This window comes from Pleurodeles waltl, chromosome 7 (genome assembly GCF_031143425.1).
Source record: "Pleurodeles waltl isolate 20211129_DDA chromosome 7, aPleWal1.hap1.20221129, whole genome shotgun sequence".
Lineage (NCBI taxonomy): Eukaryota > Metazoa > Chordata > Amphibia > Caudata > Salamandridae > Pleurodeles > Pleurodeles waltl.
Genome location: NC_090446.1, coordinates 1126868058 through 1126891740, shown reverse-complemented (window position 1 = coordinate 1126891740; position 23683 = coordinate 1126868058). Strand labels below are relative to the sequence as shown.

Here is a 23683-nt window from a genome sequence, read left to right as displayed (position 1 = left end):
TGACGGACAGTACTACTTCAAATTGGTACATCAACAAGCAGGGAGGAGTAGGTTCATACCTGATCTGCAGAGAGGCTCTGCGGCTCTGGTTCTGGGCACAGGACCATCGGATTTGCATAGTAGCAAACCATCTGGCTGGAGTTAAACGTACATGCAGACAGTGTCAGTCAGCACTTCTCGACCGATCACGAGTGGCGTCTCCATCCAGATATGGTTCTTCACGTCTTCCCAATGTGGGGTGTTCCTCAGATAGACCTGTTTGCCATTCACAAGAACGCACACTGCAAGTTGATCTGCATCCTCCAATATCTGGTGCAGGGGATGTTAGGGGACACGTTTTGGCTGTCTTGGTGCGACCAACTGCTTTACATGTTTCCTCTACCCTAGATTCCTCGAGTTCTGAGGAAGATTCGCCAAGATCGGGCTCAAGTCATTTTAATAGCTCCGGATTTGCCAAGAAGGGTGTGGTACACAGACCTTCTTCAACTCTCACTGTGCCTTCTGCTTCGTCTCGATCACAGGGTAGACCTCCACTCTCAGTCGCAGGGGAAGGTTTTACACCCCCACCTCCAGAGCCTGCGCCTACATGCCTGCAGATTGAACGGGGCAATCTAAGTTCCTTTTCTCTCCCTCCAGAAGTGGTGGATGTTATCTTATCGGCCAGGCAACACTCCACTAAGACTGTCTATGCCAGCAGATGGGAAAAATTTGTTACTTGGTGTGGAGAGAGATAAATTGATCCCTTAAAGGCCCATTTATCTGATATTTTGCTTTTTGCTCTTTCCTTGGCACAGAAGGGTTGCGCAGTTGCGACAGTGAAAGGTTACTTGTCAGCGCTGTCGACTTTTCTTTGACTTCCTGATTAGCTTTCATTATTTAAGTCCCCTACAGTTCTTAGGTTTCTTAAAGGCTTAACTAACATGTTTCCTCCCACTCCGTTTGTAATGCCTCAGTGGGATTTGAATTTGGTTCTGACTTTTTTAATGGGTTCATCGTTTGAGCCTATGCATACTTGCCCATTGAGGCTTTTAAAAACAGTTTTCCCAACAGCCATCACACGTCTGCTAGACGTGTGAGTGAGCTTCAGGCTCTTAAGTGTGTTACTCCCTTTCATCTGGGACAATCTTTAACACTCTAGTCCTTTTACCCACCTCCTCATCCTTCAAAGGAGGAGAAAAGACTGCACTGCTTGGATCCAAGAAGGGCTATGAGTTTCTACATTGGATGAGAGACTTCAGAGTTGATGATCAACTCTTCATTGGATATGTGGGCAAAATAAAGGGTAAAGTTGTCCACATGAGAACTCTTAAAGTGGGTCATTCTTTGCACAAAGGTTTGTTATTCGCTAGCAAAGAAGGTTCCTACGGAAGGTATTAAGGCCCATTCCACCAGGACTAAGTCTGCCACTTCGTCTTTAGCTAGAGGTGTACCAGTTGTTGATATTTGTAAGGCAGCAACTTGGGCTTCCCTCCACACTTTCGCAAAGCATTATTTCTTAGACTCAGAAGTTAGGAGGGATGGCCATTTTACCGGATCTGTTTTGTAGGACTTCTTGGTTTGACCAGTCGGGCACCCACCTCCAAGTGCAGGACTGCTTTTAGATTCTATTCATTAGGTGAGGAATCCACAGGCAGTTGTATCCATCAGAAGAATAAGTTACTTACCTTCGGTAACGCTTTTTCTGGTGGATACAGTAGCTACATGTGGATTCCTCACAGTCCCTCCCGCCTCCCCATTGCCTGTCTGATCATACAAAGACTTTGATTATCATAGATAAAACATATATATATATATATATTTGTTTTTATATACACATATATTGTGATCTATATATATATTTGTTGGATTGGCACATGTTGTGTTTGTGAGGTTAACAATCACCTGTTTGCCTTGAAGGCACGGTAAAAAATTGTGAAACTGCCATCAGCATGCCGGCGAGGACTTCTTATGGCTCCAATAACGTCAGACGGAGTCACATGCGGAGCCGTGCAATTGTGATGTCCTCGTCGATGTGAGGAGCTAGGAAGAAAATTTCCGTTGAATGCTGGCGCACTGGGAGAATTCATAAGGTGAGGAATCCACAGGTAGCTACTGTATCCACCAGAAAAAGCATTAGCAAAGGTAAGTAACTTGTTCTTTACTGCATTCCTAACTAAACTGCTTAGTTCCAACACACAAAAAGAAAAAGAAAAGTAGAAACGTTTGCTGTTAAGTTATGTGTGGGTTTCAATGCAGGTGTCTATATAGTGGAATTCAGAACATAGTATTAAGAGGCAAGAAAATATATCAAATGTAAGAAATGGACGACCGGAGTTCTTGTGCAGTTGAAGAGGTGGGGGGAGTTCTGGTTGTATGGTCTCAGGGTAGAGGAGTTGAGTATGTCTTTAACAATGGTCTATGAAATGCTCCTTGAAGAGGGGTCAAACTTGAGAAAGAAGATTTGGGTGTTGTGTGTAAAGGTGATATGACAAGCTAAATGAAGAGATGAAACCAATTCATAGTGAGAATACTCCTAGCTGCAGGAGTTCGATGAAACAACCTTAAAGCAGATACTCCTGACATGCCTGTTGAGTCTCTTGCCCGGGCCATGTGTCAATTTGCAGATGGTGATGGCTAAAAAAAAGCTACCACACTCAAACTGAAAACACCTTGTGCCCCTAACTTTATTAATGGTATTATGAACTTCACAAATGTGCGCGGACTGAGGATGAGGTCAGAAGTCGCTTTAAATACAAAGCAGGCAGGGCCTCAGGGGAATGAGGATGAGACACTATAAAGCTGAACCTCCCCCAAAACTGGATGACCAGTCTCCATAACCGGTCTACTTTGAATATACAATTGGGTAATCTATGCTGCATATTGACATTGCTTGACACAATAGTGCTTCCATTGTACTTTAAACTTATAGCGTTTATCAACTGGAAGTGTTTGTAAAACGCGCATTATCTGTGGTGTATTATTTTCAGATGGATACTTATATCCACAGATTCTTCATTTTGTGAATATTTCCAGGCGCCAGGCTGGATCTGGAAAATTCAAAGCACTACTCCTGCGTGCTGGCACTGTGCGACTCCATCTACATCCTTTTGTTCTGGAATTGACAAACTGAGCTGCATAAGTGCCCCCTATGTGCACAAACGTAATTTCCTTCCTTTCCTCTCCTTTTTCTTCAAATTTCTAGGGTGCAAATGATGTTACCACCCTAAGACTACAAGGTGAACGCCTTCTATGGATTGTCGCAAACAGATGTCTCTGATTCCCATGAGATCTTCCTTTGGTACTTGGGTTAGCCGCATGACTCCAAGGCTTGCGGCGAGTGAACCCGAAAGCCATCAGAGATCGCAAAGCACTGGAAGGCTTCACGCAATTCCCACTCCAAGTCTAAGTCGAGAGCATGGACCAGCTCTCGTTCCAGGGGCTGATCTGTCTCATGGTAAAATTGGTCAGTTAAGTCAAAGAAACACAAGGCATTCAAGTGGAACTCTGCCCCTTGCTGCCACTCTTTGGAGAAGTCTCGGGTGTCACTGCGCCTTTTTGTCTCTTTCCCGTTCCACTAAGGAGCCCATTCTAACTTTGGGTCCGATGCACCCCAAGTCTCAAGGGGTATCGGCGACCTCGCAGCAAGTCAAAGACTTTTGTGTGGTTATGCTGTGTATCTTTGGCACCCTTCTGGTTCCCTCTGGGGAACCTATGAGCCTCACAGATTCGCAGGGCCATCCAGTCAGGCTACTGCTGGAGAGTTTACGCTTTGTGCCATCTGTACTGTCATTGGGCTCAATATCACCATCTGTGCCAGCACCTCAATCATAGATGCCAGAGAAGGACCGCCAACCCCTTGTTCTATCTTACTCAGAGCCAGCTTCTGCTTTAACAAGGCCATGTCCAGTTCATGATGTGCCACAGGCTATACTGAACCCTTCAGACTAAAATACAATCCAGTGGCCGAACACAAACACTGCACCAGATTTCTGGCTCAGACTCTTATCAGAGCCAGCCATTGGGAGAGGGCAATGAAGCGACGGGGGAAAAACTTGCCCTTTTTCATGAAGCAAATGACTTGTATATTGGAACTAAAGGAAATCAGTGGACTGGGCACTTCAGACACTGGACCAGTAACAGGAGAGTACTTCATTCACACTAATAAAAAGGGCTACTGAAGTCTCTGACTCAACTCCTGACTATGGAGGTTAAAGCTAACGTTCTCACAGAGTTCCCATAGCCTGGCTAGGCACCAACTGCACCCTCTTTTACCCGTCAGCAAAACACTTACTGACACTATTGAGCATTTGGCCTAAGCCATGGTTTGGCCCACAAATCAACTGATAAGTCCCTCATCACCATCGAACTGCTGCAGACGACCCAGATTTTTTGACCCAGCATTCAACACCGGAGAACTTGGCAGTGTAGACATTCACCAGTAAAGTAAATCTTAACGCTTTTCCAAACACTCCCCCTAACTGGGAGTCTTAACAAGTGGACACTTTTGGCAAGCATATGTTCTCCTCTGCCAGTCTGGCCCTGAGGTCAGCAATGCAAGCTGCCAACCGGGCATTATACACACCCACTTTTGGACAAGGTGGGTGAGATCTTATCTGCGGTCCCAGAAGACCTACAATCTTCGCTAGCACAAACCATTCATGATGGTTGGGATGTGGCCAAATTTGTCATCCGCTCAGGCCTGGACAACACAGATTGTCTAGGCAAGGCTATGGGAACTAGTGTGGTGCTTCAGAACTATGCGTAAATGAGGTCCACTGGCTTCTCTGAGGACTGCCAGGTGTCCTTAATGGACATGCTATTCAAGCGCTCCCACCTCTTGGCAAAAAGGTGGACTGTGCCTTAGAAAGTTTTAAAGGAACCGAGCCAGGGCTCAAATGCCAGGCCCCTAAGCTCCAGTCCAGCATTCTCCAAATCAGTTTTAAGAAGATATAGTAGAGGTCTGGTGTGTGGGCAGCGCCAGCTCCCACTGCCTGCACAGCAGGCTTCCCAACCATTTCAATGTCAGGGCCGTGGGTCCAGCAGACAACGACCAGGCAGGCCATCAGGAACAGTGTTCACATCACTCTTCTGCCCATCCAGCCACAACCTGGCAAACTTCTTTTGTGTATTTTAGTGGCACACAACCTTCCAGTGGGAGGTAGGATCAGCCACTTCCTGCAGGGGTGGCAAAATATTGCATCCAAGAAACTGGTCCTGCAAATTCAAAAAGGACTATAACCTGCCATTCCTTTTCAACCCACCATACCTTCCTCCTACTGCGGAACGCCTATCAGAGGACCACCTGTCCATCTTATGCTAGAAAATACTGGCTCTTTTGGCCAAAATAGCCATAGATGGAGTACTGGTTTGGACGTGGAGGCTAGGTATTCTTCACACTACTTCCTGTGGTGAAGGAGGTCCAAGGCCCCCACCTTATCCTGGATCTTTGCTCTCCCAATACTTTTCAGTATAAAGAAAAAAGAAGAAAAAAAAATCAAGATGTTCACTTTGGCCCAGTTCCTTTCTGCCCTGTTCCTGGAGACTGGATGGTGGCGTCTGACCTACAGGATGCTTATTTTCACATCCCAGGCGCTACTTGTGGTTAGAGATGGGTCATGAGCACTTTCTTTGCCATGCTGCCTTTTAGCCTCACCAGAGCCTCCTCAGGTGTTCACGGAGGTGACAGCAGTGGTTGCAGCCTATCTGAGGAAGTCTGTGGTACCAACCTTCCCCTACCTCAACTTGGCCTTTAAGACAGGCTCGACACTGACAGTCGCAGACAACCTCCAGGCAACAGTAAACCTCTTATCATTGGGGTTCTCTATCAACCTGTCAAATTCACACCCTTACTCCTTCACAGGGGCTCCCTTTCATTTAAGATACCCTTTATATGGTGCACTTCTGAGCTTTTCCTTTGGACCAGTGAGTCCAGGACATTCAGGCTATGATTCAGATGTTTTGTGTCTCAGAGATGATGAGTCTGAGCCTTCTATGCCTATTAGCTACCTGCATCCTGCTCACCCATCATGTCAGATGGCACACACAAGTGTTGCAGTGGAGCCTGAAGGTTTGCAGCATGAAAGGAAGCTACTGGATGCTATCCAGGGGTTGGAGAAGAATGCAAAAGATCTGCAGTGGTGGATGTTCAACACCAACTGAACGAGCAGCAGACCCCTCTCCCTAGCCCACCCAGGGCTGTCAGAGGTGACCGACTCATCACTACTGGGCTGGAGAGGCCATCCGGGGAGCTGGAGACCAGAGGTCCCTGGTCTCAGACAGAGACCTGCCTCGACATTAACTTTTTGCAACTGCAGGAAATTTGCTTGGCATTCAAGGCCATACTGCCAGCGATCGAAGGGAGGCAGGTGCAGGTTTTCTTGGACACCACCACCATGTGATCCTGCGACAAGCAAGATGGGGTATTTTCCAGGGATCTGTGCCACGAGGCTCTGCATCATCAGGGGATTTTACTGGTGCTACACCACCAGGCAGGATTGTCATACTGTAGGACGGACAAACTCAGTTAGTGGCATTTAGTGGATCTCAAAAAGCAGTTACATTAGGAGGTGGCACAAGGCATATTCCAAAATTGGGAAAACCCTGTCTAGATTTATTCGCTACTGTTAAAAATGTGTGGTGTTAGCACTTTTGAGCTCTGGGGTCCCTGAGAAATTTCTCTAGGTGATGCATTTCATACAGAGTGGAGCACGGGACTCCTGTATGCCTTCCCGCTGCTGATCATCTAACCAAAGTTCCAAAGAAGATGAAAAACGACTGGGCTCAAAGTCATCCTACCGGAACCGGATTGGGCAAGGAGAGTGTGGTACCCAGGACATCTGGGCTTGAGCACCTGCCCTCTGAATCAAGCTTTCACTGTGAGAGGACCTCCTGCCCCAGCAGCAGGGCACAGTCTTGCCCCTAAGACTGCACAATCTGCATCTTTGTGTGTGAAGACTGAGCTTCGGCAGTTGAGTTTATTGATCAACCGCCCAAGGTCATTGATGTCATCCTAGGGTCCTGGTGCCCCTTCAATGAAATCTGTATATGCAGGGCTCTGATACAAGTGTGTGGCATAGTGTGGTAGTCGGCTGTTAAACCCCTTGCTGGCCAAACTGTTGGATGTGATGGTGTTGGCTTTGTTTTTGGCCCAGCAAGGCCTTGCTCTGGTTACCTATCGGTACTTTCAGCCTTCTTAGCTTTGCCGGGCCAGCTCTTCCTTTTTTTTTTTTTTTTTAAAGGTTTGTAACATGTCTTTCCACCAACACCCTTTATAATGCCACAGTGGGACATGAGTTTAGTCCTCATCTTTCTGATGTGTACCACTTTAGAAGCAATGCAGTTTTCATTGTGCCTGTTCACCTTAAAAATCCTGGTGGCAATAATATCTGCGTGACGGGTGAGTTACTTTCAGGCCCTCAGTCTAGTTTCCTTATCCCACCTTTTTCACCAAACAAACTGGTGCTTAGGATTTGAGTGCCATTCCTGCTGAAGGTAGTGATGCCTTTTCCGTCAAACAAGCCAACACTCTTCTGACCTTCTTTGCTCTGCCTCATCCCTTGAAAGAGGAAGAGGATCCAGTGTTTGGACTCCAAGAGAGCACTCTGCTTTTACAGCGATTGTACCAAACAGCAAGTGGACGAACAGCTCTTTGTGAGGTTTTCAAGGTCAACGATGGGCAAGGCGGTGCAGAAACAGACAGTATCTTGCTCCATGTATAGTCTTCTGCAATATTATCTGCTATGCATTGGCTAAGAAGGAACTTCAAGAAGGCCTATGGGCTCCCTCCACCAGAGTCAAAGCTGCTACTATTGCACTGGCACACAGTGCCTGCATTAAGATCTGCTACTCTCTGGCTGAGAAGCAACTTCAAGAAGGCCTACGGCTCACTCCACCAGTGTCAAAGCTGCTACTACTGCACTGGCACTGCCTGTCTTGGATATCTGTTAGGCAGTTATGTGAGTATCAGTGCACATATTCACAAGCACTACTGCCTACTAAACAGAGGTGGGCAGGACTTTCTAGTCTGAACCATTCCACAGACCCACAATCTTGGGTGGTAATGATTTGGTATCTATTCACAAAACAAGAAATCTGCAGGTAGAAGTATCTATCAGAAGAACAAGTACCTTACCCTTAGTAATGCTCTATTCATAGCATGTGTGGTTGTAGATGCACATGCTTTGCATACTTCTGCCATCTAGTGTTGGGCTCTGACATTTGCAATTTGTTTACTTCAAAGAAGTCTTTGGAGTCACAAGATCCAGCGAATTCCTCTTGTAGGTAATGCGCATGGTTATCAGTTCTATCTTTAGACTGTTTCTACCATCAGGCTTGGATGTATTTGTTGAAGCTTGGTCTTGACAATGTTTTGAGGCCTATTAGGCTCTGAGAATCACGCTTCGCCACCCGGAATTCAGCACCCGGTGTGTAAGAATATTGCAGACAAGTCTCAACTCTACCAACTTGGCACCTGCCACCTGGACGGAGGATATTCTGGGAGGATTATTATACGGAGGTATGTGTAGCTATCCATTTCAGGTTTTAAACCATAGGTGCAACACCACTTTCTAAGTGTTTCTTTTTATGGTCAGCACACAGGTCAAGAAAATGTTAGAGAAAATAAAAAAGGATATGGAAACAGCTAAAGCAAGCGTGCACTACAAACTGTCACACTGCAGCAGCCCCTTTGTAAGCAACAAGGTAAAGAAGTAGGTAACCATACACCTCAGATCAAGGGAAAACCTACCAGTGACAACAGACTTACCATCAACAGGGAGGCAGAGGTTACAGCAGGGTTTCATATAGAAACAATAGAGCCAGAGGGAAAGGTAGAGGTACACCAGCCAAGGTTACCTCCACCACTAAGCAATGACTCCCCTAGCACGCTACCCCTCCCCCCCAGGCACACAACACCTCTCTGAGTAGGCTTCTACGGTTTCCACATAGTAGGCAGAAATCACCTCCGACGCTTTCCATAATACAGCAGTTATTGTGTCAAACCCACATCAACCCCCCTCCCAACAAACATCGATGAAGACACATCCTCAGCCCATAACATTTATACTTTCTGACAGTAGTAGTAAAGCGGTTTCTTAAGAAGGGGCCCATCAAACCAGTTTCAAAGCACTATCATAACAGAGGAGTGAATTCTCTCAACTTCTTTATTTGAAAAAAAGATGGGACACTAGGGCCTATATTAGACCTTGGACCTCTCAAGAGATACATCCTATTGTAACATTTCCATATGATCACACTACAGGATGTTATCCCATTATTACACGGCTAACAGTTTGTCTGCCCTCGACCTCAAAGATGCGTACTTTCACATTCTCATCCAACCTGCTCAATACAAATACCCGAGGTTTGTGGTCAGTTGACGTCGTCATAATTTCAAAGTTCTACCCTTCAGAGTCACAACAGCCCCAAGGGTATTCACAAAATGCCTTGCAGTAGTAGCCACACACTTAAGGAGACAGAGTATAAATGTCTTCCCCTGCTCAGACGACTGGCTGATAAACAATGCAGGCAGGGACAAATTTTACAAAGATACACAAGCTACTATTGACCTGCTCCACAGGTTGGGAGTCACAATACATATCCACCAAATCTCATCTGGAACCACTCCAGACCCAACCCTATCAGGGACGGATTCTCAACACTGTCACAGTCAAAGCCTAACTCAATCTCCAGAGGGTTCTCAATTTCCAGAAACAACTGGCTCTTTTTCAGTCACATCGTCGCCTACCAGTCAGGACGGCAATGCGTCTCATGATGGCAACCTGCATAACCACTGTACCTCCTGAGAGACTAGAATTTCCGTTCTTCATCCCAAGCCTCATCCTATTACTAAACTCCCAATTAACACTTCTGGATTCTTCCCTCCATTACTCCAGTCAATCCAACTAACAAACTCACATATCCGCAGCTCAAATTAACTCATAATAATAATAAAACTGTACTAATTTTTCCCTATACTAATCCACCACTAATTCCTTTTGGGTTCCGGAGTAGCGTGCTACTCGTCAAAAAGTGCTTTGATGCCTCGTCAGGGGTAGTAAGCGCTATATTAAAACTATTACAATACAATACAATACAATATGCACCCTTGCGTCACAGTGGTCACAAAAGGAAGGCGATCTAGAATATCTAGTGTTGATTCAGTCCACAGTACATTATTCCCTACAATGGTGGAACAGCAATAATCTGTTGCAGGGAACAGCTTTCAAGGAGCAAATTCTACAAGCGACAGTTACTACAGATGCATTACTCACAGGTTGGGGGGGGGCACACATGTTGAACATAACCATCCAATGAATGTGAACCGCTCAACAAGGAACACAGCATATCAACTTCCTTAAGTTTCTGGCGATAAAGCTGGCACTCGGATCCTTACTCACACACATTTGCCACAAAAACAGTCCTTATAAAAAATGGCTAAAATGACAGGAATGCATTATATACCAGAACAGGGAGGCACTCGTTCTCAGCTAGCACAGTGCATGTGGAAATTGTCATACATCATCACATTCAGCTCCTGGCATGTCCCAGGGGTAGACAACAACTTGGTGGACCTATTAAGCAGGAAACAGCAACACGTCCACAAATGGGAAATCTATCCACAAGTCCTGCTGCCATATTTCCATGGCTGGGAAACACCACACATAGATCTCTCTGCCACAGCAAAGAGCACAAATTGCAAAGAATTCATCTCCAAATTTCATCACCCACTGTCACAAGGCAACACACTAGGGATGAATTTGACAGTGTTCTTTTCTTATGCTTTCTATCTCTCCCACTACTTCCATATGTGGTGAGGAAACTCAAACAAACCTCTTTCACCTTGATTCTAATAGCGCCTACATGGGCATGACAACCATCATGCACCACATTACTGGAGTTGTCAACAGTCCCCCACAGGAGGCTCCATAATAGGCGGGACCGCACACAGAATCATGAATCAATCATGCATCTAAATCCTAAAAAAAACAACAACAAAAAACAATTTAGCAATGGGGCTCTTGAAATTTTAGGAGTGTGTATACCTAAAGTTTCCCTTAGAATGTATGGACATCATTACAGAGGCAAGATGACCTACCACCAGGGCATGCTATGCTGCAAAGTGGAAAAGATGTGTACACTAGCGTAGTACACAGCAGATTGATCCTATCAAACCTACGGTACAAAAGTTAGTATGTTAACTATTACAAAGGCAAACTTAGCTCACACATCTATATGCCTAAATCTTGAAGTTATTGCTGCATACTTGCAAAACAAAACAGCAGTCACTTTTAAAAATCCCAGTTGTTAAAGCGTCCATAGAAGATTTAAAAAGAGTAATAACTACAAAAACACCACCTGCTATAGAATGGAATCTCCATGTGGTGGGTCCACCTTTGGAGCCATTACATTAATGCCAAAATCAGTATATTTCATGTAAAGTTGCTTTTCTAGTGGCAATTACCTAATTGAGAAGATTTAGCGAAATACGCTTGCTCAACCTACAAAAGTTTTTCTTTCAAATGCACCCAAAAAAAACCCCAATTTTTTTGCCTAAAGTACTGTCATCTTCTCATTTTAATCAAACCATTGAGCTACCAGTTTTTGTTCCCAATCCAGACTCTGTAGCAGAAAAAGCGATTCACACACTAGATGTTAAGAGAGCATTAACATACTACATTGACAGAACTAAATCTTTTCAAAAACACAATAACTGTTTGTGGCTTTTCCGACCCTATGAAGGATCAAGCAATATCCAAAGCAGGTATTGCTAGAGAGATAGTCTTCATGTAAAGTGTTGGGATACATTTGACTAAGAGGACCTCAGCAGTTCCCCCAAGACCACATTCCACTAGGAAAACAGCCAGTCAGCTCCTCAAAGGTAGGGGTGTGTGGGCAGCTCTGCTCCACTGGCAGAGGTAACGGATTTTGGCACTACGTGCTCCGCTTCGAGTGCAGAGTTCACCAAAAACTCTGCTAGCCCCCGTTCCCCCAGCGGTGCAGAGCTCACCCAGTGTGCACTGCAGCCCAGTTATGGGCTACAAAGGCCAAGTGCAGACTGCGCTTGCGCTGTGTAGCCCACAACTGGGCTGCAGTGCACACCAGTGACGGAACAGGAGGGCCAGGCCTCCCTCTGTCAGCAGCAGAGCAGCGGGTAGAGGGAGGCAGAGAGAGAGAGCATGGCTGCTGGGGGAAGGACGACGAGGACCCAGGGAAGCCCTCATCTCTTATTTTCTTTTTTTTCTCATTGTGCACACTGCTTTCACTGCCTACGGGCATGGCCTGAATTCAGGCCTCTTGTGCACCAGCCTGTCCCGTGGCAGGCCGGTGCACAAGAGGCCTGGCAGCTTTCGCTGCCTACGGCCCTGGCCTGAATTCAGGCTAGGGCCATAGACAGCGAAAAAAAGCTGCCATTTCGGGCCATGACAGTTGCATGCTTTCCCTCCCCACTTACTTAACCTAATTAAGGTGCCAAGCCGTGGCTACTGAATTTAAACTTCTCAGGGTAACCCAAATTATTTTTGGTAAAAAGCAGCAGAGCATGACCTATGGAACAATATACTAATCTACTTTTAGTTCAGAAATGTTGGTAGAATTTTTCTCCTGCATACTCTCATGGGGGCTCTGTTGGCCACCTTACTTAAGGTTCTGTCATCGCTGCATAACATTGCATGCTTCTTTTTTGAGAGATAAGAAGTGTTTCTTGTGGAATTTCAACTTAAAAACACAAGTCCTTTTTTAAAGGCAGGTTTATCACATAAACTGCCATAAAAAAAACTGTATTTTGTAATTTGTGAAAACAGCAGCAACCCAGATTGGGTTTCAGTGCTGTCAGACACTGCAGTGTTTGAAAAGCTCGACTTCACAGCTATATTAGACATTTAGGGGGTTATTACAACTTTGGAGGAGGTGTTAATCCGTCCCAAAAGTGACGGTAAAGTGACGGATATACCACCAGCCGTATTACGAGTCCATTATATCCAATGGAACTCGTAATACAGCTGGTGGTATATCCGTCACATTTGGGACGGATTAACACCTCCTCCAAAGTTGTATTAACCCCCTTGGTGCCAATGTGTGGCATGAGGTGACACTACACTCAATTGTAAGTATATGATCTCATGCTTGATGTTTTGTGAGACTGCAAATCTTAAATTAAAATTACAGAGCAATCGTCAACTCTTTAGAGCTCGCCATCTGCAGTATCAAATACCTCTAAACCTCGTTTCCATTGTTTGGGTGTTTCTGGGAAGACACCTAAATTGAGACTCACTTATTCTTTTTAATGTAATTTTAGCATTTGAAAATAAACCGAGCTGTTTACTGGCTGTAATAGTTCTCCAACATAATGGCATGTTTTTCCCCACAAAGATGTGGATAGGAACTTATGATCATCAGAATAGATGAAAATTTCTGGGAGGCAGGTTAAGCCCCCTTGAGTTAACTCACCCTTCAGTCTTTTTGTATAGCATCCATGCTAACTCTTAGTTGTGTCAGATTCAGCCCAGAATATTGCGTGCACATTCACCGGCACACATTCAGCCCACTGATGTGTTTAAAAAGCTTCCGAACCTCCTAGTGCAGTCTCATGCTCCATGTTTAGTTTGATGCCCCGGCTGACACATGAAGCTCTCTCATGTCCGCCTTAGAGGAGCACTTTCTTTAGATTGGATACATTTGGATAAAGTAATGCTTGCTGCAGTGCTGTAAGAGAGGAAGAGCATGGTAAGTGGGATCAGTACAGACTTGTGTACAATACAGAGTGTGTGGACTTACGGTGGCATCTTACAAAGAGATAGTAGACCTATTTTCAGTGATGGACTGTTTTGTTTCAGGTTAATAGATTTGTTAGTCCTGTGGAAGCTCACTAGAACTACAATGAATGATGTGCAAATGTGGCGTCTTACTCAGACAGAACGAGATGCAAACAAACCTTTATTCAACAAGTTTATAGTTAATGAATTTACTAAAGGGGCAACAGTACTCAAAGTTGTTGGATTCCTACACAGAGAAATTGCAAAAAAAATACAAAAAAAACATTGTTTGTAATTAATAAGTGCATGAAAGTAGGTGTCTCTCTGTCACTGCTTCAGAGTCTTTTATAGAACATTTTCTGTGGCTGCATATCAACTGTGTATGCTGCTGTCACACCAGGATGGACTTCAATCATTTTATCGTGGTTGCTTGTAACCAGTGCATAGTTGTGTTTCACTCCGTTTCATTCATCAATTGACACTTTTAATTATTGACCATTGCTGGCTGTATCCATTGCATGGCTAAAGTTCACTAAATTGCTGTAGTTGCTGTAGTTGGGTGCACTCTGTAGAGAATGTTACAGTGGACAAGCACAGATTATTAAAATAATAAGTGTATATGCAAATGTATATGCTGAAGCTGCACCCCTTCAACTTTGTGAAAGGCATTTGAAACATTTACAACTAACTCGAGAGTGACATCTAGTAACGGCTTGAGGCACAACAGCTTTGTGAAGACTTCAAACAGTTGGAACTGAATGGAGAGGTACACCTAGTAACCACTCAAACTGCTGCAGCTTTGTGAGAGACTTAATGTTTCTGCATCTAACTTAAGGGAGCTATCTAGTAACGACATGTGGTACTGCAGGTTTGCTAATGTCTTGCCAGACTCAAGAAAAAAAATATCAGTGGTTCATATTATGCTGTGTTTTTTCAACTGACTCTGACATTTTGCTTCCTCTTACCACGGAACACAACACGAGGCAGTGGGTCAGCACAGTTTCGCCATAGGCTGTTCTCAGGACACGCAACTAAAATTTACTATTTCACCAATGTGTCCTCTAGTTTTAAAAAAAACAGTCTACTAAGCTTAAGGTGGGTGGCTCTTGAATTTACCAGTGACTGCTAATACCTATATGTTCATTTTGGAGTTATCACAGTGTTCCACAGTAATCAAGACATCTATTGAAAGACGTTGTATTACCTCCTCCTCATAAACCAGCTTTGCTATATTAATTTATTCTACAGAAAACAAGCACAAATCCTTACAGTGATATAAGTATATATGCACATGTGTATGTTTAAGCCCCACAGCTCAACTTTAGGAAATACATTTCAAACAACTGCAGCTACCTTTCATCTAAGGACATCTTGTGACGCTGCAGCCTTGCTAAAGGCTTTTCTAACAGTTACTTTAGACTCAAGAGGGAAATCAAGTGAAGACTTGATAAACGTCTTTTTAAGCATGTATTCCTTACTCAAGGAAGACAGTAGTAAAGTCTCAAGGCACTGCAGCCTTGTTAAACATTGTTGGTTATGATTTGAGAGGGACATCTAGTAATGACTTGAGATTTTGCAGCTTTGCAAAAGGCCATATGTATTGATTTGCCAATGCTTGTTTAAAGAAAGTAAATTAAAAGGCAAATAAAGGCAGCATCAGGTTGTCAAAAATAGCTGTTTGGTTTTTACAAAGTGGTATTTCTAAAAGGTTAAGTTTAAATGTATATTTTGTAAAAAGTGCTGTGGGATCTTGCACGCAGAGGCACAACTCAGTGCTTATAATTATCTATGGAGATCCCCGGAACTGGAACAATTTATTACATGAAATCAAACACAAAAACTACCTCTTATGCCTTTAAAGGAGAATCTACTTACGAAAGCATGGTGGAATTACCCTTAATCATTGTGTTAGGGGACAGCAGCAGGAAAATGTCTCACCTGTGTCATCAGAGAGCGGGCCAGTACCTTGTCTCCTCCCTTCATCATCATGTTAATGAATTTGCTGCAGAGACAAAAACAAAAGCATTGTAACACACCAAGGACTTCAGGCAAGGTACAAAAAAGAAAGCAGAAAAAATGTGCTGGCCACAAAGAAAGCAGAAAACATTCAAGAGACCAAAATCTGACACACTGACATGTTTTCACAGAGTAATGGGAGCACTTTCCACTCCCAAGGTTGAGTACATAATAGAACCCATCAACATCTTAAGAGAGTTGGCAGAAACCACTCTAATGAAGCGACATCCCAAAATTGTTCACATACCTGATCAAGTTACTTTTTCTAAATCTGTTACAATTAAGCCTTCAGGACTGCATACAATACTCAAACAATGGCATAACATCATTAAATTAATCACATTGGTGATAATAACAAGTGTCTGCTGACAAGAAATGGGTAGAACCAGCAGGCACATGTTTTATTCCCAGAAAAGCAAAATCAGAACTCCATGCATTACAGAATGATAAACCCAACTGGGTAATTGTAATATCAGTAATCTACAGTGCCGCAAAATGGCAAATTGTAGGAAGCAATCATATATCTTAATGGCAAAACTTTACTATTGGTAAGTTGTGGTTAATATTGCATCTAAGACATTGTTTGAAAATCAGGCATGCAATAAAAAAACAAAATGAAAGTGATATTATGGTTATGTTTTTTTTTTTTTTTTTAAAGAAGAAATTGGCCAGTTATGGTTAGCCATTACTCACTCAAAACACAGTTCATGATTGCACACATAAGATGACATCACAACTGATTTATTACTTATTGAAATCATCGTTCGCATTGCAGTGGACGGCCCAGGAAGTACAAGTCAATGAGAATAAAATAGTTTGATAATGATAAAAACACAGCATCCCTTGGCACTGAAACGAATAAGTTCACCAGGCGCTGCACTGAACATAGAAATCATTATAGCTGTATTGACTTGAATAAGAATCCAAAGTCTTTCTTTCATCCAACTGCTGGCTTAAGTGGAAAGAAATGCACATAGAGCATATTTGATCAGCAGGAATTGGGTGGGATCCATACAGGCTGGGTACAACAATTTGCTAAAGGCCAACACTCATGTATGTTGTGCATGCATAAACTACACGTAATAGCTATGTCCTTACTGTGGGTAGTAGTATGGTTTGACCAAAAGCCAGATGTGTATCTGGCGCATACTGGATACCGTTAAAGGCCATAAGGTTGGACCTTTGCCAAGAGGGATGGAAGGCATAGGTTTGCCTATCGCTCTGTAGACCACATGAATAGACTTGCAGACAATCCGCTGACAGATTATATGGCCTATATAGTGAAGCAAAGGCTGCAGAAATTTGTATCATGTTTTCTGCACAATGAATTGTAAGTTCATGCTTCTTGCAGTCTTTGCAATAAAAGAAAAAAGAAAACAAAAAAAAAAAGAAAACAAAAACAAAATATGACCTCTCAAAGTTAAATGGGAAAAATGAGCTGAAAACAGTAAGCGCGATTAGACTATAGATTAGAAAATCACTATAGTTGCGTGGAAGGTATGTCCCATTAATGTCATAAGGAAATGCCAAAGTAAGATTTGGACTAATGCTCCTGGTGGTTACACTTGGAGTGAACCCAGTTCTGCCAACCAGGCCTCAGACTCTTAAATACATTTGGGTAATTGGCGCATACATAACTGGCATAACTTACTTACATATCCCTAGTATTTGGTACCAAAGTACCAAGGGTCTGTAAGTTAAGGAAGTGAATATTGTGACAAAGCAAAACATGTCTTCTAGCCCGCCACTACAGGCTGGCAGAGCAGTTTAGGAATTGTTAACTCAAATTTATCATTTAAATTAATGGCAAAGCCCAAACTTCCCTTCTTAATATATACACAAGCCACCTCACAAGCAGGCCTACTGGCCCTCAGGCAGGGTGCCGTGAATTAAGAAGCAGAACAGGTGTTCTAAAGGTTCTGATAGTAGAGACCTTTAATTGCAGTATTTACTGTGGACAAGACTAGTATCATCCTTGGTGAGTGCAGGCTTACATGCAGACAACTCAGCAGTGCTAACCTCTGAATGGAACTACTAAAAAGGATATTTCAAAGGATAAAAAGAATCATAATATTAAACTCAACTTAATGCTCAAGTCGAATGTAATGAAACTTTTCAGTAACAGCTGCCACTCTGTTTGCCCAAGTTTCCAGTGGCAATTTACGGTTGCTGGCCACAACACAGCTTTCTGCCCACCTGGGAAGAAGTGTGATAAACTCACAGAGAGCAACAACATGGGCCTGCCATGGAAAGAGGTGTGAATCTCTTCCCAGCAAGAAAACCAAATAGGATGCAAGCTTTAAAGGCAAAGCTGCCTTTGAAGAGCAGTGTGTATACACACATGTAAGAAGCTGCCTTTTTGTTTTAGTGAACACGCTGGCAGACGGGACAGAGAGTGGAAAACAGTTGCCAAACTGTTTCTTCCGTGGTGTGCAAAACCCCCACCTTTAGGGCTCTAGAGTGGGCTATGGAGCCCCACACACCCAGAGATAATGATTCCACCATCTTGGGAGTGGGCAGAATATTGAATCCCGAGATGGCTAGCTTGCACACTTTGTAGAACTTTGTCATCAGGAGGGAGGGATCCAAGTGCCCCATTAACTAGTGACAGCCGCATCTCCCAAGGGCAATTCTGGCCATAAATATGGCTCCCCGTCCTCAGATTACATCTGGACTGGAGGAAGGACCGAAGAAGGACTGCCCTGTTGTTCCCTGGACCTGGTAAAGTGAGGCTACACCACCAACTGGACTGCACATCGCGATCCTTGAACTAGCAAAGAAAGGACTTTGCCTGTGGTGCCTTGCTCGAGTAAAAGTTGTTCCCAAGCACCAGACTTAGAGGGTGACTCAAGAGTCAGTTGACTGACTTGTTGCTCTCAGCTACAGGACCACAAAAGCTTAAGAAGCCCACCTTGGCTAGTCAGTAGCCACAATTGCTTGAACGTCACTAACCACTGACGTACAGACTGGGAGATCCAGTCGTGAAGCTCAAAAATTGCACTGAGTCTGCTGGAGGAGGGAGTGTGGTCACAGTGCAGTTTGGTCACTCAAGAAGGTCACTAGCCTTCACTAAAGGGAACCGCTGGTTTAGTTGTGACCAGAGACCAGTAGTTCAGTGGTAACTGGACTTTTGCTAGAACCTACTAGGACTTCGACAGCGACCTCTGTGGCCAGAATCTCCCCACCAAGACTGTGGACTGAGGAGTAGCCCCAGCAAGCCCCCTGTCAATGGCACAGCATCCTGTATCCTTTGCATCAGGACCACTCCATTGATGTCTCTTACAGTTTGCCCAGAGAACCTTGAAGTGGACTGACAAGGTAATTGTTCCATAAATCCTCACTGGCTCCCATGACTTGCTCCCTGTCAGAGTTGTTCGCCCATAGTAGGTCAGAGTACCCAAACACAACTTTACAAAGTTTGCCAAAGTTTCAGCAAACCACAATATTTGCTAATGCTTGTTTGCATTTCGAGTGAAAAGCTGTGATTTACTGTTTCCTTAAACATTTATATCTCCAGAGCCCTCTGTTGGATTTTGTTCATTTTGGGGTCTAAACATTCATAAAAATAAGTTATTTTTATACACTGATATTGGATTTCTTTTGTGTTGTGTCATTTTCTTATATTGTTGTTTTGGTACTTCTAAATGCTTTGCATTTGTTCCTTTGTTTAAGCCGGACTGCTCGAAGTCACAGCTACATAGGGTGGAGCTAAGGCTTTACAAACGAGCCTGTCTGGACCCAAGACAGTATAGTGAGTGTATTGCACCGCGTGGTCGCAAAAATACACATATTACACCACTTTCCTCACAAATGTGCATTAAATTAGCATTATTTACAGATGTATGTAGAAGGCAGAGCTATTTAGAAAGACAATGTCAGGTTGCAGTAGTCAGAGGTGCTTTGAGGTACTGGGTTGTCCCCCTTGTTTTGCAAGTAAGCAATTTAGGGTTACAAAGAGAAGTGCTCGTGAACACTAGGGATACGTGGGGTCCCTCAATAGTAAATATGTATTTTATAGCTTTTAAAAATGAGGACCATTAATATTTTCAGGTTAGATGTGTCCAGGGGTGGAAGGAGGTAATGGCGTGCCGCGCAAGATGGCAGCCGCAACCTGAAGGAGCTCCTAAGCTGCTCGTGGGAAAGCTATTTACAGACTCCTGAAACGTGCCTCCTGGGGCTCAAGGCAGGCCCATGTAGCGGCCAGAGCATGGCTGGGGCACTGACCCACTGTCCTGGCCCCAGCGGAAGCAGACTGCTCTGATCACAGCCTGAGTTGAGGGATGCTCCTTGCCTGATGCTGGTAGCGGCCTGAGTCAGATGATGGCTGCAGGTCGGGGCTGCTCAGCCCAGGAATCCTGACTTCTGCCCTAGGACGGTGAGTCAGCCACATCGTATTTGGCCCCGGCTGGGTAGAGGTCGGGTGCTCATGGATTCTCCCTGTACAGTGGCACAAGGCCACGCCTCCTGTGGATGGAGGAGGGAGCCATGTCTTGCTGGCCCTAGCAGGGGCTTACCTTGGGTTTTGGCTGGTGTTCAGACTGTTCGGTGGCAGGACACCCCAGGCTGCACATTGACATAGACGCCGTCAGTGAACTTATGAGAGGCATTCACAGGTGGCTCCCAACAACCTGCGCAGAGGAGGCAAATATGGACACACTGCTCAAGGGAGAAACCCGTGCCCCTGCCTCACTGAACCACCCAAGCCTGGGAGATTTTTGCCTGAAGTAGCGCCCATAGCCCTGAAACTCCTGCAGACCTCAAAGATCTGTAGCAGAGTAGAGGAGCCCTGACTGCCTAGAGGGGGCACAGAGGCCCTCTGAAGATTGGAGATCAGGTTCTGCCGGAGTGCCTTCCTCACCCTGATAGACGCTGCACAATGCGGGACTAAGGGGGCAATCACACAGAATGGCAGTGGTCACGCTTGGGGCTACTTGTGCCAGCCCTTCATGGGTTGGAGGGGGGTTTGGATGGCCTCATTGTGACACCTGACGAGAAACTGGTACTGGGTACCTCTCAACCCTCAGACATGCTGTCTTCAGTTACAGTTGCGCTATGGGCAAAACTAAGGCTATGGGCACAGAGATCACCTGCTGCACGGCCATGGAGGAAATCCTGGCATTGGAAAGATTGCCCCAAGGCTCCTCAGACCCGTCTGAGACGTCTACTATGGGTTCCACACTTGACAAACTGGACCTGATCCCAACAGAGATCCAAGAGTCACGCTCCACCCTTCAGTGTAAAATCAACACCCTAGCCCTCAATCTGGGTGTCCTCCAAGACAACAAGCAGAAACTTCAGGACAAAGTGCACTAACATACCTCCATCCTGCAACACATAGCCCTCAAAATGGAGGAACACACAGCTTGATTGGCCCAGTTGGCAGAACGCGTGCAGCTCCTTGAGCACTGGGCTGAAGATGCAGAGCCCAGCACAACAACATCCGAGTGGTGGCGCTATCTGAGAGAACAGAAGGCACAAACTCCTTTACCTACAACAAAACCTGGCTAGGGAGACTGGTAAAACCAACTGGCCTGTCATCAAATATACACAGTGAAATGGGCAAAGAATGCCAGCCAGGCGACCCCCTGGGTGTGGCGCCCCTCACCCATAAGTGGGCAGAGTAGTGAATTACTGACACAGCAACTTCATCCTTCGCCAAGCCAGAATCATCAAAACCCATCTTGTGGATGCCTTCCAGGGTGATGTTCTTCACACACTTTACCATGGGGGTGCAGAAGTCAAGAGCAACCTACTGAGAGGCAAAAAAAGAACTGCAAGACCTCGTCTTCCAGTACATCCTTTTTCCCCTCACGCTTCCAAGTGGTGGAAAACAACCACAATCTCTTTTTTGATAGCCTTGAAGAGATGTGGGCCTGGCTGGGGTTCCACTATGATCGAACAGTCTCACTGGCTCGCCAGTCTCCTTCTCCTCCCTTGCGAAGTAGAGGCCACAAAGGCCACAGGAAGCACTGTTTGACATGGCCTGCACATCAGACCAAGCCTTTAAGAGATTCTGGGTGGCCCTGAGATCCGCAGAGGCACTCTGGTTGGCCCCTACCTCCTCACATGATAGAGACACTCCCCCAGACTCCCTTTTGGAGTCTGGGTTGCAGTCCTCACACCCGAATGCCCCCAAGTGACACTGCAGGTGGAAGACAAACTCATCTACCTACAGCCAGGTATGGGTACCCTGGAGAACCCTCAGGCAGGCTACTCCAGCCTCCCACATCCACCTTCTACGATGGGAGTGACAACAATCGCAACACATACCATACCCCTGGATCAGAGCCTTCTTCTCTTCCTCTTCTTGACAGTCAGCCCTTGGCACCCTGGTTTGCTTGGACCTCTCCCCCACCCGGTGATGCTCACTGTGCCTTCTTTAGACTCTTGTTCTGTTTTCCAGTTCGTACAGTCAGCCTGCTGCCCTCAGGTCCTTCAGTTCTGGGATTCTGTTGTCAAGTGGCCCTCTCCAAAATGGTGATGCTACCCTACCTGCTATACTATTTTGACAACTTGCTGGTGCCAGTTCTGGACCCACTCTCAGATGCCTATACTCTATGCTTACAGACCTGATATGGTGCCCCGGGTGGAGGAGAGTGGCACTGTGTGCAGTACAGCTGCTACCCCTGTGGGGGAGGCATGGAAGCCCTGAACTTAACATACTATTGCCTGGGCGCACGACTACAATGGGTGACCCACTCGCTATCATGCGGATGAGATGGGAGTCCCGCGGGCCAGGGTACAAGGGGGCCTTTTGTCGCAGCTGGTCCTTCTGGCCTACTGGATGAGGGGTCCCTATCCACTCCTCCTCCTCAGCACGCCCACAAGTGTCTGCAAATGGGTTTTGTGGGGGCTGGTACCGTGCGACCTTACACCCAGTTGATCCCGCTCCAGGGGTTTCCTATGGACGGGAAAGAAGGGTACGGCACGATGTCTGGCTGCCAACTGGAGCTGTGGGAGGAGGTGGACAATGCCACACTTAGCAAAACTGTTCACGGAGGGTGCATTGGAGTTCATCCTGTAACCGGGTAAACCCTACAGCCTGCATGACTGAGAATTCCTGACTTACAGAGCACTACGGATGACACAACGACAACACTTGCGACATACGCTACTCCACCTGCTGTACTCAATGGGACATGGCAGATGTCTAATAACTTGGGCATGCAAAGCATTTGCCCAAGACCCTCTTGAGGCATTATCCCATCTGCGGTCTAGCCAGGAGGATTGTTTGGGACAACCATTCCCCTAGTCTGAACGGCTCAAGACACTAACACCCCAGCAAGATCCACCACAATCCCCGTTTCAAGTACATAGGTGTGCCTCTTGCATATGGATTACACCCCAGCCCCAAAAACCATCTCCATGAAAAGCTTCATAGAATGCATGACACAGATGAATGCCCACATGTAGGACAGACTTGGCGGACGTGGTTCACATGTTCTGGATCTGGGGGTTCCTACGCCCCTTTTGAGATGCTTTCCTGTCTGACATATCACAAGCTATGGGCAGGGAGCGGCTGGAGGCTGCCCAACACCGTCTGCTTGGCCTATACCCATGTCACAAGATAGGTAAAGCTACAGACTTCTTCACTGACTTAGCTTTACTCTTAACCAAATGAGCGCTGGGGTGGAAGTTGGCAACCCCCCTCCAACCCCACACTGAAGTCTTTAAGTGGGCACAAGCAGAGAGCTCCACGCTCCACAGTGAGCGGTGTTGCGAACTGCGGAAATTTCTTCTTGCGGACCATTGGGACCTGATACTTTGCCACTTTACATCCCGGGCTGCTCCCAGACACCACAGGTACTCCAGTCATGAGCCTCACCCGGATTCTATCTCACATACCACTCCCTACATCCCAACTTCCCAACATCCCCAAAAACCCTGTCCCTTCCACAGTACAGATGCTTGGCCGGATCTAACTCTACCTCCACCTG

General features: G+C 45.5%; 1 protein-coding gene across 1 annotated transcript in view; it reads right to left on the bottom strand.

The window, feature by feature from the left end:
- MRPS7 (mitochondrial ribosomal protein S7) overlaps positions 1-23683 on the bottom strand; it is a 166264-nt gene that overhangs the window by 60140 nt on the left and 82441 nt on the right. Inside the window, exon 3 of the mRNA XM_069200135.1 lies at positions 15669-15732. Coding sequence (XP_069056236.1) covers positions 15669-15732 — 64 coding nt within the window. The remainder of the gene's footprint in view (positions 1-15668; positions 15733-23683) is intronic.